Raw genomic sequence first — 17,741 nt, forward strand, 5'->3', positions numbered from 1 at the left:
ATACTCAGGGACTGTAATCGTCATCATTACGATCATCTATCTACCCACTCCAGAGCTCCAGTAATGAGCTTGTAAAATAATTTACTCACACATGTGGCCCACTTCTAGCATGCACGCTAGCCAGTGTGGCACAGTAATGAGCACATGAACTGAAGAATCTATTGACTCATATTCATAACCTGTTCGTCTTGCAAATATCAGCTAAAGTTTCAATTCTTTCATGAAGCCTTTTTTATTCTTTTCCTCTTTGAAAGCACCCACTCATCAAATGCTTTTTTCTTCTCCTCTTCAAAAGCATCCACTCATCCATGCTTTTTTTAAGCCCCTATTTTTTTTTTTTTTTTTTTTACTATGTGCCAGTTACAGTTGACAGGAAGAGGAATACAACACTAGGAGTTGTAGATTATATTATTTTCCCCAATTATTTGCTGCCCCAATCCCCTGTGAGAGGACTGTACATCCTCTCATTGCCCCTCCCCATTTTCAGGTATAGCCATGCCAGTTCCTGTAGTGGACTGAATAACCAAACCCACTGCTGCTGAGTCGATTCCAACTCATAGCGACCCCAGTTTCCATGGCTATAAATCTCTATGGAACCAAACTGCCACATCTTTCTCCTGCAGAGCCACTGGTGGTTTTGAACCACCGACCTTTCGGTTAGCAATCAACTGCTTTAACTACTACGCCACCAGGGCTCCTTAAGCGGATAGAAAAATGTCCTACAAAAGGACGTGTCCAAGTCCTAATCCTCAGTACTGGTGTCCTTATAAGGGGAAGGACAGGGAGATGGGAGACACAGAGAAACATACGGGAAAGTCATATGAGGGGAGGCACAGATTGCAGTTATGCTGCCATAAGCCAAGGAGCACCCAGAACCACCAGAAGCTGGAACAGGCAAGGAAGGTTCTCCCTTACAGCCTTCAGAGGGGGGGCGGCCCAGTTTTAACACCTTGACTTTGGACTTCCGGTTCCAAAACTGTGAGAGAATAAATCTCTGTTGTTTTAAGCCACCAAGTTTGTGGTAATTTGTTAATGGCAGCCCTCGGAAACTAATGCAACTCGCTTTGGCCAATGAAATGTGAGCAGAAGGGATACATGCCACTTTTCAGGAGAATTGTTAAGAGACACTGGGTGTTTCTCTTTTGTTCTCTTGTACTTTTCTCTCTGCCATGAGGATGCAAGTCCAAACAGAACCTGCTATCCAGCATAGGCCCTAAAATGAAGAAGACACATGGAACAGAATCACAGCTGACATACAGCTGCCAGAGTTGACATGTAAGGTGAGAAAAAACTGTTGCTGTTCTGAGTCACTAAGATTTTTTAGCTTGTTTATTACACAGCGTAAGCCAGAGAAAACTGACTAGTACAGTAAGCAAAACAGACATGGTGTTTGAGGAGGTTACAGTCTGGTGGAATGCCTACTACACATATCATCTATATCATGAAATGTTGTAACTTTCTGTGAAGTGTCTTGCTTCATATAGTTTTCTGCTACATGCAGGCCTGGTCTTGAATACAAGATTAGGGCAAGCGTTATATCTTTACTGAATGTTTGTGCTTAGGACAGTCAATAAACATGTATGGGGTGATTCCTAGGTGCCCTGCTATTTTCTTACTCTATATCTTTTTTTTTCTTTGTATCATCAAAGAAACATAGCAAAATAAATTAGAGTTGAAAAGAACAAGCCAAATACTGGTATTTTGGTAACAATCCACCAAAAATGATGATTTCCTTTAAGAAGATTTTGGGCATAAGAAAAAAGTATATAGTCATTACATTAAAAAAATAGCATGAATTATTTTCAAGTCATTAGTATGCTTATGGAAGTTGCCTATTAGTAATTGATTTTATTCTAGGCAAAAATATCTCCAAGTGACCTTTAAATATCAGTACCTGTTGCCGTTGAGTCGATTCCGACTCCTAGTGCCCCTATAAGACAGAGTAGAAGTGCCCGTAAGATTTCCAAGGAGTGGTAGATTTGAACTGCCAACCTTTTGGTTAGCAGCCAAATTCTTAACCACTGTACCACCAGGGCTCCAAATATCAATAGATGAAGAAATAATCACATTATATGACTGAGAAGGGAAGATATTGTTTGTGTTCTCTCATGTCTATGTTGCTCTAATGATCAAAAAATTTCACAAACATAGAACAATTTTCATGAAATTAAAATGTTGCCCTTTATATATACCTGAATGTCTTCATGTATATAAAAACACAAAGTCTAATATGCAGAGAAAAGATCTTAAAGGGGCTAAAGATGTCAAGTGTTCATTTTCAAGTTTGAACGATGTACTTTCACATGATTTTTAGCTTTAAAATCACTATCTTATTAATTAATTTTCAGTAATTACCGGTCTTTTCTTGTACAAAAGATATGAAAGATGCAAAATGTTGACACCCAAGAACACAGAGCTCCAGATCACTACATCCAAGGCACATCGGTAGAGCGTGGCCCAGACGATATAAAGGGTACATCCTGTTCAACAACAAAGTTCACATGTTAGTTGTCTGGAATACAGCATCAGCATGTAGCTGAATAAATGTGTTCTGTAAATAAAACAAATCAAACACATTTTTTAAATACTTACGCATTATGAAAACCAAATATGACACTAAGCTCCTTTTTGGGTTTTATCTGATTATAAAAGAAACACATGCTTTGTTGGAGAAAACGTGTAAGGCATGGAAAATGTTTCTAACCGGGGGGAGAAGATCCATAATTCTACTGCATAAAGACAACGACCACTGCCATTTAGTACTCGCATAGAGTCTTTATGCATTTTTACCTGGTAGCAAACCTATTTTTACCTCGTGGCAAACCTATTGCATATACAATTTTAAAATCTACTTTACTTACTGCATTGGTTGCTCCATTTCATTAAAACTCTTTGTAAACATGGTTCTTAATGACTGCAACTGATTAAAATTTATTTAACCCTCCTCCTACTGCTGGGCAGATAAGATTTCTGGGGTATAATTTCTCAAAATGTAAGTAACAATAACATCTTTGTATATAAAAATTTATCTGTATTTCTGATTGCTTACTCAGAATGGGTTCCCTGAAATCAAGGTGAATAAACTTTACAGTTTTCGATGATACCAAAGAATTGTTTGCAGTCCTACTTATAGGGAATGCAAGCGTCAAGTTGTCAACAAAATAAAATTTGAAAACTCTCATTTGATAGTAAGAAGTTGTGTATTTTGTGTTTCCATGATTCCTGGTGAAGCTGAATATTTTACAAAAATGTTTTAGCCACAAGAATTTTTCACTTCATGATTATCCATTTATCTATGGAATCATTTTGCTTTTTCTTACTGATTCTCTTACTTTAGACAAAATATCTCAAGTTTCTTTTGATCAAGTTTATGGTGGGACAGTTAATTTGTATTTTTCATTTAAAATATAACTGTCAATACGATACAAATATATCAATGACACACACATACACATAAAAGCTAATTACCTAGTTAAATGATGAACAGTTACTCTTTTGTAATTTTTTATTTTATCAGAATGATTTGGGGTATCTGAATTATAGCCCAAAATGTAAAAATTGAAATGTTCTTTAAATGATACTTCACAGCAAACATTTAAGAAAGTTTAAATGTTATTGCTTAAAAGAGACAGGGTAATATAATTTAAGGACTAATTGGGCAGCTGGTAGACGTAAAGTATAGTTCTAGTTCTGTCATTTTTCATCATCTTAACTTGACTAGGCCTTAGTTGCCCCATTTGTAGAATGGACTAGATGATCTCCTTGGCTCATTCAATCTCCAAAATCCTGTTTTAAAATGCTTAATTTGATTTTGCATTTAATACAGTGTTTTGTTTTTTCATTCGATACCCTGCTCCTCCTGCTGCAATCTCTACCTTACAGAGGTAACAGAGTTATACCCAGTTGTCCAAGTTGGAATCCTCAGTCAGCATTAGCTCCTATACCCCAAGACCACACAGCCTGTCAGCCTTTGATATCTATATTCAAAGCCTGAACAACTCTCAAATCCATCTCTCATTCCCTCACTATAAAAGTTCTCTACCTTTTCTTCTTTGGCTTGGACAATTTCTTTACTAGTTGCTCTGCCTCTAACCTCACATCCCAGCCACTGTGGATCCCAACTCCCCAACCCCGCCCTTCTCCAAACTCTCAACACTGCAGCCAGTTAGTTATCTGCCTAGCATATTAATCATGTCGTTTCTTTCCTTAAAACCTAGGAGGAAAAATCTACATTCCTTAGCATGCCACAGAAGTCTCACAAGCTGCCTTCTACCTTTCAGCCTCCTCTTCCACTACTTCTTCCTACTTCTCTTACATTTTAAGCATAATGAGCCACTCTTCATTTCTCCTAATATGCTAAATTTTCCTTCTCCTCTGTGCCCTGTGCCTGGAATGCTACACACACTCACATTTCGAAAAATTCCACTCATCTTCAAAAAGCCAGCCCCAATGTCCTCTCCTCAGTGGGACCCTGTTCCACCTTCTGACTGAATCTCTCACCTTCTCCATTTCCCCCGGCCCTGGGTGTACACCTGCATCGCAGCATCTGACAATTCATAGTGATTGCCCATCTGCTTCTTCACGGCCCCCATAAGGTGCCTTTCTCAAGGACCGATACCACCTTCTTCAATCTTTGTCTAACACACCACAGGTGCTCAAAAATGCATCTGAGTAAATGGATAATCAGGGAAATAATCACACAGTAAGTAATCTGCCAAGAACACTGGCTAAAATAATAGATCCAATCATTTTTAATAGGGTTAAAAACCAAAACCAAACCCACTGCCATCCAGTTGATTCCAACTCATAGGGACCCTACAGGACAGCATAGAACTACCCCATAGGGTTTCCAAGGAGTGGCTGGCAGATTCAAACCACTGAACTTTTAGTTAACAGCCAACTCTTAACCACTGCACCACAAGGGCTCTTTAATAAGGTTACTGGGACCAAAAAAAAAAAAAAAGTTTGACTTGAGCTATTGTGTCCAGGTAATAGTATTTGTTCCCAATTTTGCTTTACTGGCCACAGAAAGTCAATGCCTTCTCAAATAATAATAAAGACTATTTGTTGTGTTTTTGTTAGGTGCCATGGATTTGGTTCTGACTCATAGTGACACTGTACAACAGAATGAAAACACTGCCTGGTCCGGCACCATCTCTGACTCTACCAAGCATGATGTTCTGCTCCAGCACTAACCCCTTCTGATAGCATGTCCAGAGGAAGTGAGACAAAGTCTCACCATTCTTGCTTCTAAGGAACATTCTGGCTGTACTTCTTCTAAGACAAGTTTGTTCATTCTTCTGGCAGTCCACAGTGCATTCAATATTCTTTGCCAACACCATAATTCAAAGCTATCAATTCTTCTTCGGTCTTCCGTATTCATTTTATGGTTTTCACATGCATATGAGGTGACTGAAAATATCATGGCTTGGGTTAGGTGTACCCTAGTCCTCACAGTGATTTCTATCCTTTTTAATACTTTACAGAGGTCTCTTGCAGCAGATTTGCCCAATGCAATACGTTGTTTGATTGTTGACTGCTGCTACCATGGGTGCTGAATGAGGATCTAAGCAAAACAAAATCTGTGACAACTTCAATATTTTCTCTGTTTATCACAATGTTGCTTAATGGTCCAGTTGTGAGAATTTTTGTTTCCTTTATATTGAGGTATAATCCACACTGAAGGCTGTGGTTTTTGATCTTCATCAGTAAGTGTTTCAAGTCCTCTTCACTTTCAGCAAGTAAGGCTACATCATCTGTATAACATGGGCTGTTAATGAGTCTTCCTCCAATCCTGATGCTGTATTCTTCATGTAGCTCAGTTTCTCAGATTATTTGCTCAGCATACAGATTGAAAAAGTATGGTGAAAGGATACAACCCTGACACACATTCTTCCTGATTTTAAACCATGCAGTATCCCCTTGTTCTGTTCGAACAATTGCCTCTTGGCCTGTGTACAGGTTCCTCACGAGAACAATTAAGGTTCTGGAATTCCCATTCTTCCCAACGTTATCCATAATTCGTTATGATCCACACAGTTGAATGCCTTTGCATAGTCAATAAAACACAGGTAAACATATTTCTGGTATTCTCTGCCTTCAGCCAAAATTCATCTGCTATCAACAATCATATCCCCCATCCCACGTCCTTTTCTGAATTCAGCTTGAATTTTTGGCAGTTTCCAGTCGAAGTACAACTACAACGATTTTTGAGTTATCTTTAGCAAAATTTTACTTGCATGTGATATTAATGATATTGTTAGAAAACTTCCATATTCTGTTGAATCACCTTTTTTGGAATGGGCACAAATATAGATCTTTTTCAGTCAGTTGGCCAGGTGGCTGTCTTCCAAATTTCTTGGCATAGAAGAGCGCTTCCACTGTGGCATCCATTTCTTGAAACATTTCAATTGGTATTCCATCAATTTCTGAAGCCTTGTTTTTTGCCAATGCCTTCAGTGCAGCTTGGACTTCTTCCTTCAATACCATTGGTTCTTGATCATATGCTACCTCCTGAAATGACTGAATGTCAACCAATCCTTTTTGGTACAGTGAGTTTTGTGTATTCCTTTCATCTTCTTTTGATGCTTCAGGCATCCTTCTATATTTTGCCCCTAGAATCCTTCAATATCGCAACTCAAGGCTTGAATTTTTTCCTCAGCACTTTCAGCTTGAGAAATGCTGAGTGTTTTCTTCCCTTTTGGTTTTCTAACTCCAGGTCTTTGTACATTGCATTATAATACTTCACTTTGTCTTTTCCAACTGCTCTTTGAAATCTGTTCAGCTCTTTTACTTCACCATTTCTTCCATTTGCTTTAGCTACTCTACATTCAAAAGCAAGTTTTGGATTCTTTCCTGACATCCTTTTTGGTTTTTTCTTTCTTTCCTGTCATTTTAATCAACTTTTGTTCTTTCTTTATGTCTGATGTCCTTGAATCATCCTGCAACCTGTCTGGTCTTGGGTCATTAGTGTTCAATGCATCAAATTTATCCTTAGCTGGTCTCTAAATTTAGGTGGCATATACTCAAGGTTGTACTTTGGATCTTGTGGACTTGTTTTAATTTTCTTCAGCTTCAACTTGAACTTGCATATGAGCAATTGATGGTCTGTTCCACAGTTGGCCCCAGGCCTTTTTTTGACTGATGATATTGAGCTTTTCCATCATCTCTTTCCACAGGTATAGTTGGTTTGATTCCTGTGTATTCCATCTGGTGAGGTCCACGTGTACAGTCACCATTTATGTTGTTGAAAAAAGGTATTTGCAATTAAGAAGTTGTTGGTCTTGCAAGATTACATCATTCAATCTCCAGCATTGTTTCTATCACCAAGGCCATGTTTTCCAAATACAGAACCACCTTCTTTGTTTCCAATTTTCGAATTCCAATTACCAGTAATTATCAGTGCATATTGATTGCATGTTTGATCAATTTCAGACTATACAATTTGGTAAAAATCTTCAGTTTTTTCACCTTTGACATCAGTGGTTGGTGCGTAAATTTGAGTAACAGTCATATTCACTGGTCTTCCTTGTGGGTGTATGGATATTATCCTATTACTGACAGTGTTGTGCTTCAGGATAGATCTTGAAATGTTCTTTTTGACGATAAATATAACGCCAGTCCTCTTCAATTTGTTATTCCCTGCATAGGAAATCATATGACTGCCCAATTCAAAACAGGTAATACCAGTTCATTTCAGCTCATTAATGCCTGGGATATCAATCTTTATGTGTTCCATTTCAGTTCTGACAACTTCCAATTTTCCTAGATTCATACTTTGTACATTCCACATTCGGATTATTAATGGATGTTTGCAGCTGTTTTTGCCCATTTTGAGTTGTGCCGCATCAGCAAACGAAGGTCCTATAAGCTTTACTCCACCCACATCATTAAGGTCAACTCTACTTTGAGGAGGCAGCTCTTCCCCAGTTGTATTTTCAGTATCTTCCAACCTGAGGGTTCATCTTCTGGCACTATATCAGACAATGTTATGCTACTATTCATAAGGTTTTCGCTGGCCAATTTTTTTAATGTAGATCAGCAGGTCCTTCTTCCTAGTTTGTCTTATTCTGGAGGCTCTGCTGAAACCTGTCCACCATAGGTGACCCTGCTGGTGTTTGAAATACCTGTGGCATGGCTTCCAGCATCGCAGCAACACACAAGCCACCATAATGCAACAAACTGACAGACAAGTGGTGCAAAGACTATACAGTACTTAGTAAGTGCCAGGCACTATTCAAAGTAATATATATGTATGTCTATATACGTGTATATATATGATTTGAACTTATGTATCACACACACATGCATACATACACACACACACACACTCATTTAATCCTCACTGCAACCCTAGAAGGTAGTGTAATTTTTATTCTTATTATTTAACACATGTGAAATCTGAGACGTAAAAAGGTTAAATCATTTGCCCAAGTTACACAGTTAGCAAGCAGAGGAACCAGGATTCAGATCACACAATCTTGCTCAAAAGTCATATTACAAGTGAACAGATTTTTCTGATATTTGGAAAATCTAAACAAAAGATGAAAAGATACTTTTATTCTAAGTAAGGGAGGGAGATATATAGGTATGTGGAGGCCTACACTCTAAATTACTTGATACACTGCTAATTAGATCATGAAGACGTATGCCTCTGCATGTTATCGACCTGACAAAGAATACTCTGAAACCCTGAATTTGAAGCCCATTAGATGCCAGTTATAAACAAGTTCTGAAAATCTGAGATAGGTAACTTACCTAGAGCTAACATCCCTCTAAGAAGTATCATATGGAGGTGAAGACTGGTTGGAATAATCAGCCCAATTGCAAAACAAATATTTGCTACATGGAAAACTAGATGATGTATCTCTCTCCAGTTTTGACAAGTGGTTTCATTGGAAGGTACAGGTATGATACTTTGTAACTCAGGTGTAAAACTTATTGCAGTTGATTCTGCCAATGGGCTGGATTCAGTAAAATTCATCTTGAAAACTCCTGTAAAAATGAATAAACAAAAGAACAATTATATAAATGGCAGCCATACCAGAAAAGGGACAGGAGCTGGTTGAGTGAACACAGGAAATTCAGCATGAAGAGGAGGAGTATGCTGTCATATTAGACAGAGCAACTAGGGTCACATAACTATGTGTGTATAAATTTTTGTACAAGAAACTAACTTGAGCTGTGAACTTTCACTTAAAGCACAATTAAAAAAAATTAATAAGGCAGCCATGCCTTATCACCCTCAGAGGTATTACACCAAAATTATTTCTGTGAGCTACTGTTGGTAAACAGAGTCCTCCGATGTTTATGGATTAGACAGAAAACAAAAAAAAAATTTTTTTTTTTCTGACCAGGGTTCAAATCCCAGCTCTATCGTATAGTAAATGTATCCATTTCCTTATTTGGAAAATGACGATAGTAACACCTCATTTGTCTCATGATAAAAATAAGATGAAATATATAAAATAGTTAGCATAGTATATAACTATTCTCTGATATATACATAATACCATTCTCCGATATACAATAAACACATTCTCTGATATGCATATAAAATATACGTGTTGTTGTCAGGTGCCACCGAATCAGTTCCTGCCTGGTCCTGTGCCATCCTCACAATTGCCTCTATGTTTGAGCCCATTGTTGCAGCCACTGTGTCGATCCATCTCGTTGAGGATCTTCCTCTTTTTCACTGACCCTCTACTTTACCAAGCATGGTGGCCTCCATCAGGGACTGGTTCCTCCTGATAACATGTCCAAAGAACGTGAAACGAAGTCTTGCCATCCTCGCTTCTAAGGGGCATTCTGGCTGTACTTCTTCCAAGACAGAGTTGCTCGTTCTTCTTGCAGTCCATGGTATATTCAAAATTCTTCACCAACACTACAATTCAAAGGCGTCAATTCTTCTTCAGTCTTCCTTATTCACTGTTCAGCTTTAACATATATATGAGATGATTGAAAATACCATGGTTTGGGTTAGGTGCACCTTAGTTCTCAAGGTGACATCTTTGCTTTTTAACCCTTTAATATAAATATATATATACCTTCTATAAATAAATAAATAAATATGTATATATGTCTGTGTGTTAGAGTTAAAGAGAGAAGAATGAGGAAATTAACTAGTCCAAAAGACAATTATCAATGCTCATAAACATCAGCAATTACAAAGTTATTTAGTATAGTCTTTGTCTTAGTCATTTAGTGCTGCTATAACAGAAATGCCACAAGTGGATGGCTTTAACAAAGAGAAATTTATTTCTCACAGTCTAGTAGGCTGTAAGTCCAAATTCAAGGCGTCAGCTCCAGGGGAAGGCTTTCTCTCCCTGTTGGCTCTGTAGGAAGGCCCTTGTCATCAATTTTCTCTCAGACTAGCAGCTTCTCTGCCCAGGAACCTCAGGTCCAAAGGACGTGCTCTGCTCCTGGCATTGCTTTTTTGGTGGTATGCAGTTCCCCTGTCTCTCTGCTCGGTTTTCTCTTTTATATCTCAAGAGAGATTGACTCAAGACACAATCCAATCTTGTAGATTGAGCCCTGCCTCATTAACATAACTGCCACCTATCCTGCCTCATTAACATCAGAGAGGTAGGATTTACAACACATAGGAAAATTACATCAGATGACAAAATGGTGGATAATCACACAATACTGGGAATCATGGCCTAGCCAAATTGAAACACATATTTTTGGGGGACACAATTCAATCCATGACAGTCTTCCATCATATTCCCAATGGTGACACTGATTCAAATATAGGAATAATAAGTAGACAATCTGATTTTTTGAATACTTTTAAAAATGTTAAAACTCTCATATTTACTATTTGAAAACCGAAAAAATCCACTGCCATCGAGTCGATTCTGACTCATAACGACCCTATAGGACAGATTAGAGCTGCCCCACAGAGTTTCGAAGGAGCCCCTGGTGGATTTGAACTGCCAACCTTTTGGTTAGCAGCCATAGCTCTTAACCACTATGCCACCAGGGTTTCCTACTATTTGAAAGCTTAGGCTATTTGGAAGGTTCTATTTTGATACTACGGTTAAATTGCTAAATCATATATATACATAGCACACACTCACATGCACAGAATACATAATCATAGGCATTACTATAATCATTTATATATACACGAAAAAAAACAGAAATTTTAAGCCTTCTTTTATTGTCCAATTTAAATCTCTACTTTCATTCCCATAATAATTCTAGTTGTACTATTTCACAAATTAAAAAGTAGTTTACTTGTATGTAGGAGAGTTCATGAATATACGTCCAACTATTTACTTCAGTATTAAAATCAGTGACAAATACATTTAAAAGGATTTGTGTGTGCTTACATAAAACTTAACTGAAAATAGCATCATTTCCTGACTATATGCCCTATCCTCTGTCTCTGGCCCTTCAGAAAATTCCTTCTGTCATTGTTGTTGCTGCTTCAGTCGCCGTCGAGTCCCACGGGTGACTCCACGTGTGCAGAGGAGAACTGGCCCATGCGACAACCTTTCAGAAGCAGGTCACCAGGCCTGTCTTCTGAGGAGCCTCTAGGTGGGTTAGAACCATCAACCTTTCAGCTAGTAGTCGAGCGCTTAACAGTCTGCACCACTCAGAGATCCCTCCTTCTATCATTAATTATACAGATTTGCTCCTTGACGAAACCTATGTAGATTGACAGGATATGTGAATTATTCTGTTTCAAAAAATGAATTCCAAGTAGGGTCCCAAGATACCTTTAAAATGCAAATAAGGTTACACAACTAACCTTGCTTTTGTATTTATTATTTAGAGCCAGTTGCTGCAGAGTCTGCTCTGACTCATGGTGACCCCACGTGTGCCGGAGTAGAACTGTTCTCCACAGTTTTCAATGGCTGGTTTTTTGGGAAGTAGATTGCCAGGCCCTTCTTCTGAGGTGCCTCTGCATGGACTACATTCTCCAAACTTTTGGTTTGCAGCTGAGTGCTTTGTTTGCACCACAAGAAGACCTAGTCATTGCTCACAACACTCTAAAGTAAAGGTCTTAGATGGTAGACTAACTGATACAGGTCAGGCATTTTGAAAGGACGGACAAACATGAAAGAATTTCACCTCTCTTAAAATGATAAAAATACATATAAATTCACAAACTGTGAATGAAACGATCAAGTAAATTAAAGATTTCTTTACATGATTCTGAAGTGGCTCTAAGTATAATAGCAACTGTGGACTTAGATAACTGATTTGAGTCGAAAAGGAAAGAAATCATAAAACTTCAGCTATGTTAAAAATGCCTGAATCAATAAAAATATAACCCTACTGGGATGGGGATGTAATCATTTTAATGACTCTAAACACCAACCCAGTGCCGTCGAGTTGATGACTCCATTTATACTAAATTTGTTTTTAACAGCTAAGTCAGAATTAGTCTCAGAATTCCTGCAGGATGGAGATGACATCAAATGTCTTCTATCATTCACATCGTGGTTAAGCACTTGGCTGCTAACGGAAAGGTCGGTGGTTTGAACTCACTAGCCACTCCGTGGGGGGGAAAAGACCTGGCAATCTGCTCCCATAAAGATTACTGCCTAGGAAACTCTACGGGGCAGTTCTATTCTGTCTTACAGGGTCACCATGGGTCAGAATCAATTGCACAGCACACAGCAACAATCACTCATAAACTAACATCAACTACCCTAACTTTACATAATAAAATTAATAATAACAATCACTTCTACAGAACTTGGGAATGTGCTTTCACTTCCATTATCCTATTTGTTTCTCTAACTATCCTACGTCTCCTAAGAGGCAGGGACAATGTTTTATAATCCAGTGAAGGAATATAAAACAAGTATTATCTCCATGTTATACAGATACGTAAGGATCAAAGAAGTTAAATACTTTCCCACACCTTTAGAATCCAAATCCTATGTTTTGTAAATAGGCTTCTCTTTCTAGTTAATCAGAAGCAGTTAGCTACCTTAAAATTTAAGGTATTATACATCATTTTTACAACTTATATAACAAAAGCTTGGCTATTTTGGATAAATTAGCCACACTGCATAACTGCAGTGCTAACTATTAAACAGAGGTCCCACTGTGTGCCAGAGCCCTCTGTAGAGAATCCCACCAAGGCAGACTTGGAAGCCACACCAAAAGGACACAAACATGACAGATGTGTTTAGAATACTTTTCAGTCTCCCCAAACCTCAGGATTAAAGACTAGAGGGTATCCAGCTTTGCTGAGGTTGAGAGGCTCAGGTTCTTCACCACCAGCCACCAGGGGAGCCAAGTAAGCTAGAGGAAGTCACTTCTGCTTCTTAGGCCTGTTTTTATCTTGGAATACTGGAGGCTGGACTAGCTGTTGAAATCCCTTCCAGTTTTAAGAGCCTATGACTCTTTTTATGACTCTAATACACTTACACCTGTATTGCCAATTAATCCACTGTAGCTTAATTTTAGGCTCCTAAAAGTTCTTAAAGTGGCACAGAAAGTACCAAATTCCGCCCAAGAAAAATTATAGAGAAACTAGGATCTACTGACCGTAGTGATACGAATTTTAAAACAGTGGGACCATTCTAAAATGTATTCTAAGATGAATCACACTTTATTAAATATACATGTAATAACTCTCAACTGTGAAATGCCAGTTGCCTCTTGTCAGTAAGTATTGGTTGGATCTTACAGGTTTCAGGTTACTTCAGTCACTATAATGGACTGGAGTGGCTTACACTAAACTGTCTTTACCGTGAAAATGGTTCAAGGAGGAAGGTTAGACTGATAAATTGGTAAACTTTCAGATTAATTTGGACTAAATCAAGAGAAATTATCTTTCCCCCATTAGTTTAAAGAGTTTAACTCTTTAAATTACCTGTTCTGTAAGTACAGTTTAGTCTATTGGTTTTCAGAAAGGGTTTGCACTTATTAAACCTTCAGCAAACTACAAAAATGAAAAAGAGACAACAATGAGCAAAAGCCATGCTAGTAGGTTTACTCAATTCATTCTGTAATTCTAACTAAATTTCCGCTCATCTTCGGAATGGGAAACGGCATTACGTTGCTAAGAGGCTTTAAACACTTGTTCATGTGTCAAAGCAGGCAGTTTCTGGGGCTAGTCTGGCCAACGATCCGTTTCCCAGAGCCTCGGAAACAAGAACGCGGGTGAGTGGTGAGGACCACGGGTCCCCAGCCATCTCCGCTCCCCAGCACTGCTCACCTGGCCCCTTATAGGAGGGTCAGTGTCTACTGTCTTCCGTGACCAGGCGCTCTCGGGCCGTGGGGACTGGTGAGTGACGCTGGGCGGCAGGTCCTGCCAGGCGCCGCGCTCCACCGCGCCCTCCCGGCGCGGGGTCCCGGCAGGCGACAGCCGTGCGCTCCGAGGCGCACAGTCTCCGCGCAGAATCCCGCGGTCGCACGGGGGGCGAGAAGGAGCGTGGTGGGCTCGAGGGCCGGGAGCCCGGGAACCCAGCACAGAGAGCAGAAAGAAGGGGCGCTCATAAAGGGGCGTGCACCCGGCTAAGCGCAGGAGCGAGTACCTGATGGGGCCCGAGCTCCCGGGGTCGCTGGCGCTGCCAGACCCGAGTTGCGGCAGCTGACCCCTGAGGGTCTGTGGCCGCGGCGCACAGACCCGGGGGAAGGGAGGCCTCCAAGGGCAGCCAGCACTGCAAGGGCGCGACCAGCGAGGAGGAGCAGAGGACGACGCGGCGCAGAGCACAGGCAGCCGCCGCCGAGCCAGCAAAGTTGCTCCCAGCGGCGCTGGGCTCCAACTTTCGCTTCCCGATTTAGCCGGGAAGCGCGAGCTACAAATAGCCTGGCGGGCGCGGGGAGCGGGCCGCAGCTGCGCCTCCTGTTCCTTACCTTGCTTTCCCCCGGCACCGGCCCTGAGCCGCGCGGGCCAAAGTTTGTGGCGGCAGCGACGGGGCCGGGAAGGCACGGACCCGGCGGTTCGACGGGCGCCCGAGCGCGCGAGCCTTGACCAGTCTGCGGATCCTAAGGCTCTTCGGCCGGGGCTGGGTCCCGACGCCCGCAGCGGCTTTGACTAAAATAGGCATCGCGGCCGCGGCGGCAGGAGGTGGCGGCCCGGGCTGGGGCCGCACCGCGCACGCGCCCGCCGCCCAGGCGCCCCCCGGCGGGCGGGACGCAGGCACCGCCGCGGTGCGGAGCCCCGGGCCTGGCCTCGGACTCTCCCTGTGGTTCCTCCAACTCCGAGGCCGGGCTGCATAAACGAGTGCTCAGTATGAAACACCGATTATTTCTTTTCCTCTTTACTTTTTGATTCTGCTCTTTTGGGCGGGGGAGCGGAGACGGGGTGTTGAGGGGGGGCAGCAGCATCGTGGGACCTGCGGCGTTGGCCGCCCTTTCTGGAGAAGTGGGGTCCCTGCAAGGAGAGAAATCAGGATAGGAAATGAGAGCCGCAATCTTCATCTCCCCTCAAAGTCGAGCGGCCCATCTCCTAACTCCTTCCTGGGACACTCACCAGCGTCTCGGCAGAAGCGGGGAATGGCCCGGGGAGCGCGCGGCTTCGCGTCTGAGGCTGGCGCCGGAGGCTGGACGTTTCGTCCACACAGCGTGCAAGACACCGCCCTCGGGGGCTCAGCGAGTGACAGGAGCCAGCAGCCCTGCTGTTGCCATTGCTGCTGAGCACACCGTGTGAGTGGGACTTTGACAGATGCCACTATTGTTTTCAAAGACGCTATTTATCTGCAATGTGCATTCCCATGGCAGTGCCCCTCCATTGTAGACGAAGTTCCATCCGAATTTATCACGTGTATTTTGGTACGTTTGGGCCCTGAATTGGAAAATAAGATATGCAAGTATGCTTCAATCAATCTTTACTGCTTATAGAGGACTAACATTTTGGGTAAGAAATGCGAGGAAAATGAATGAAGAGTTGGCATTTTGGAGGGTTGGGGACAAAAGAGAAAAGTTACACAGGTATCCACAGTCTTCCCCAGAAGTGTCCCATTGTGGGATAGGATTTGTATAGATTAGAATATGAGGTCGTTCTTGCGTGCAAACATGATCTAAATATAAAAAAAGAGCACCAACAAGTGTGTAAAGGTGCATGGTGAAGTGAGTACTTAGAAGCACACACTTGTGGTGTTGGAGAACGTAGGCTGTGGTTCCAGAGGAACTGAGTTTAATCCTGCCTCTGTTACTTACCAGCTAGCCGTATGACCTTGGAGAAGTTACTTAGCCTTTCTGTGCCTCAGTTTCCTGTTATATAAACAGGAGGTGATGAGGATAATAATAATTGCACCTACTTCACAGGATTGTTTTGAGAATTAAATGATTTAATATATATAAAGGATTTAGGATGGCGTTTGGTACATAATAAGCTACATATATACATATACTTTGAAGGCTCCTCCTATGACATGTCTGAAATTTGCTGTAACTGTACACGTTTGGGGCAGTGGGAGTGGGTTTATACACGTTTGGGAGCCTGGTGGTGCAGTGGTGAAGTTTTTGACTGTTAACCAGAAGGTTGGCAATTTGAATCCAGCCTTGGAAACTCTATGGGACAGTTCTACTCTGCACTATAGGATTGCTGTGAGTGAGAATTGACTTGACCACAGTGGGCTTGGTTTTTTGGGTTTTTTTTTGGTTATACAAGTTTGAGGAGCCCTGGTAGCCACCGGTTAGTGCTCCCACTGCACAGGAGCAGAATGTGACTGTCTGCTTCTGTAAAGATTTATAACCTTGGAAACCCTATGAGACAGTTCTACTTTGTCGTATAGGGGCGCTATGAGTCAGAATCGACTCGAGGGCAATGGGTTCCTATACAAGATTAGTTTTCAGTGCTGCTGCTTCAGAGTCTATTCCTTTCTAGGTGCTCTTTGGGCCATTTTGTTAGCTACCACTAGCTACATATTAAGGTGTGGACACAGTAATAGATATATACTAAGGTTTCATTATACGGATAACCATTGCAGGGTTACTTATGATAGTGACACTGGAAATAATCCAAATTCCAATAGTAGGGGATTACGTAAATTAAGGTATTGAAATAATCTTGTTCTAAGAACCTTTTAAAAAAATTATAGAAAGATAATTATAGACATAATACTATAATATAATTATGTCTGCTAATCATATAGAGCAGGGGTTGACAAACTGTAACCCACAGGCCTAGCTCATTGCCTGTCTTTGTACAACCTGTGAGCTAAAAATGATTTTTACATTTTTTAATGGTTGAAAAAATCAAAAGAAGAACAATATTTCATGACATGTGAATATTACATGAAATTCAACTTTCAGTGTTCATAAATAAAGGTTTGTGTTTGGCACAGTGGTTAAGTGCTTGGCTGCTAGCCAAAAGGTCAGTGGTTCGAACCCATCTGCTGCTCTTTGGGAGAAAGATATGGCAGTCTGCTTCTGTAAAGATTCTGTACAGCCTTGGAAGCCATGCTTTGGGCAGTTCTACTCTGTCCTACAGAGTTGTTATGAAATGGAATTGCCTTAATGGCAGGGGGTTTGGTTTTTTGGGTATATGGCTCATTTAATGCTGCAAAGGCAGAGTTGAATAGTTGCAACAGAAACTGTATGGCTCACAAAGTCTGAAATATTTACTGTGTGGACCTTTATACAAAAAGCTTGCTGACTCCCTGATGTTGAGTGTGCTTTGTGCCAGGCACTGTTATGAGTGTTTTAGATATATTGAGCCTTTTAGTCCTTGCAGCTGACCCTATGAAGCCATGAGTACTATTATCATCCCCATTTTATAGATGGGGAACCTGAAATACAGAGAGGTTGAGTGATCTGCTCAGGGT

At 41.0% G+C, this 17,741-nt stretch overlaps 1 protein-coding gene across 2 annotated transcripts in view; it reads right to left on the reverse strand.

The window, feature by feature from the left end:
- Window positions 1-15,048, reverse strand: part of BVES (blood vessel epicardial substance) — a 46,923-nt gene extending 31,875 nt beyond the window's left edge. For both annotated transcript variants that reach the window (XM_049898190.1, XM_049898181.1), the window contains exons 1-3: window positions 14,827-15,048; window positions 8,758-8,994; window positions 2,356-2,480 (exon numbers count right to left, since the gene is read on the reverse strand). In XM_049898190.1, coding sequence (XP_049754147.1) covers window positions 2,356-2,480; window positions 8,758-8,983 — 351 coding nt within the window. In that variant the 5' untranslated portion in view covers window positions 8,984-8,994; window positions 14,827-15,048. The remainder of the gene's footprint in view (window positions 1-2,355; window positions 2,481-8,757; window positions 8,995-14,826) is intronic.
- Window positions 15,049-17,741: the final 2,693 nt, after the last annotated feature.

Source organism: Elephas maximus, chromosome 1 (genome assembly GCF_024166365.1).
Source record: "Elephas maximus indicus isolate mEleMax1 chromosome 1, mEleMax1 primary haplotype, whole genome shotgun sequence".
In the NCBI taxonomy this organism is placed as follows: Eukaryota; Metazoa; Chordata; class Mammalia; order Proboscidea; family Elephantidae; genus Elephas; species Elephas maximus.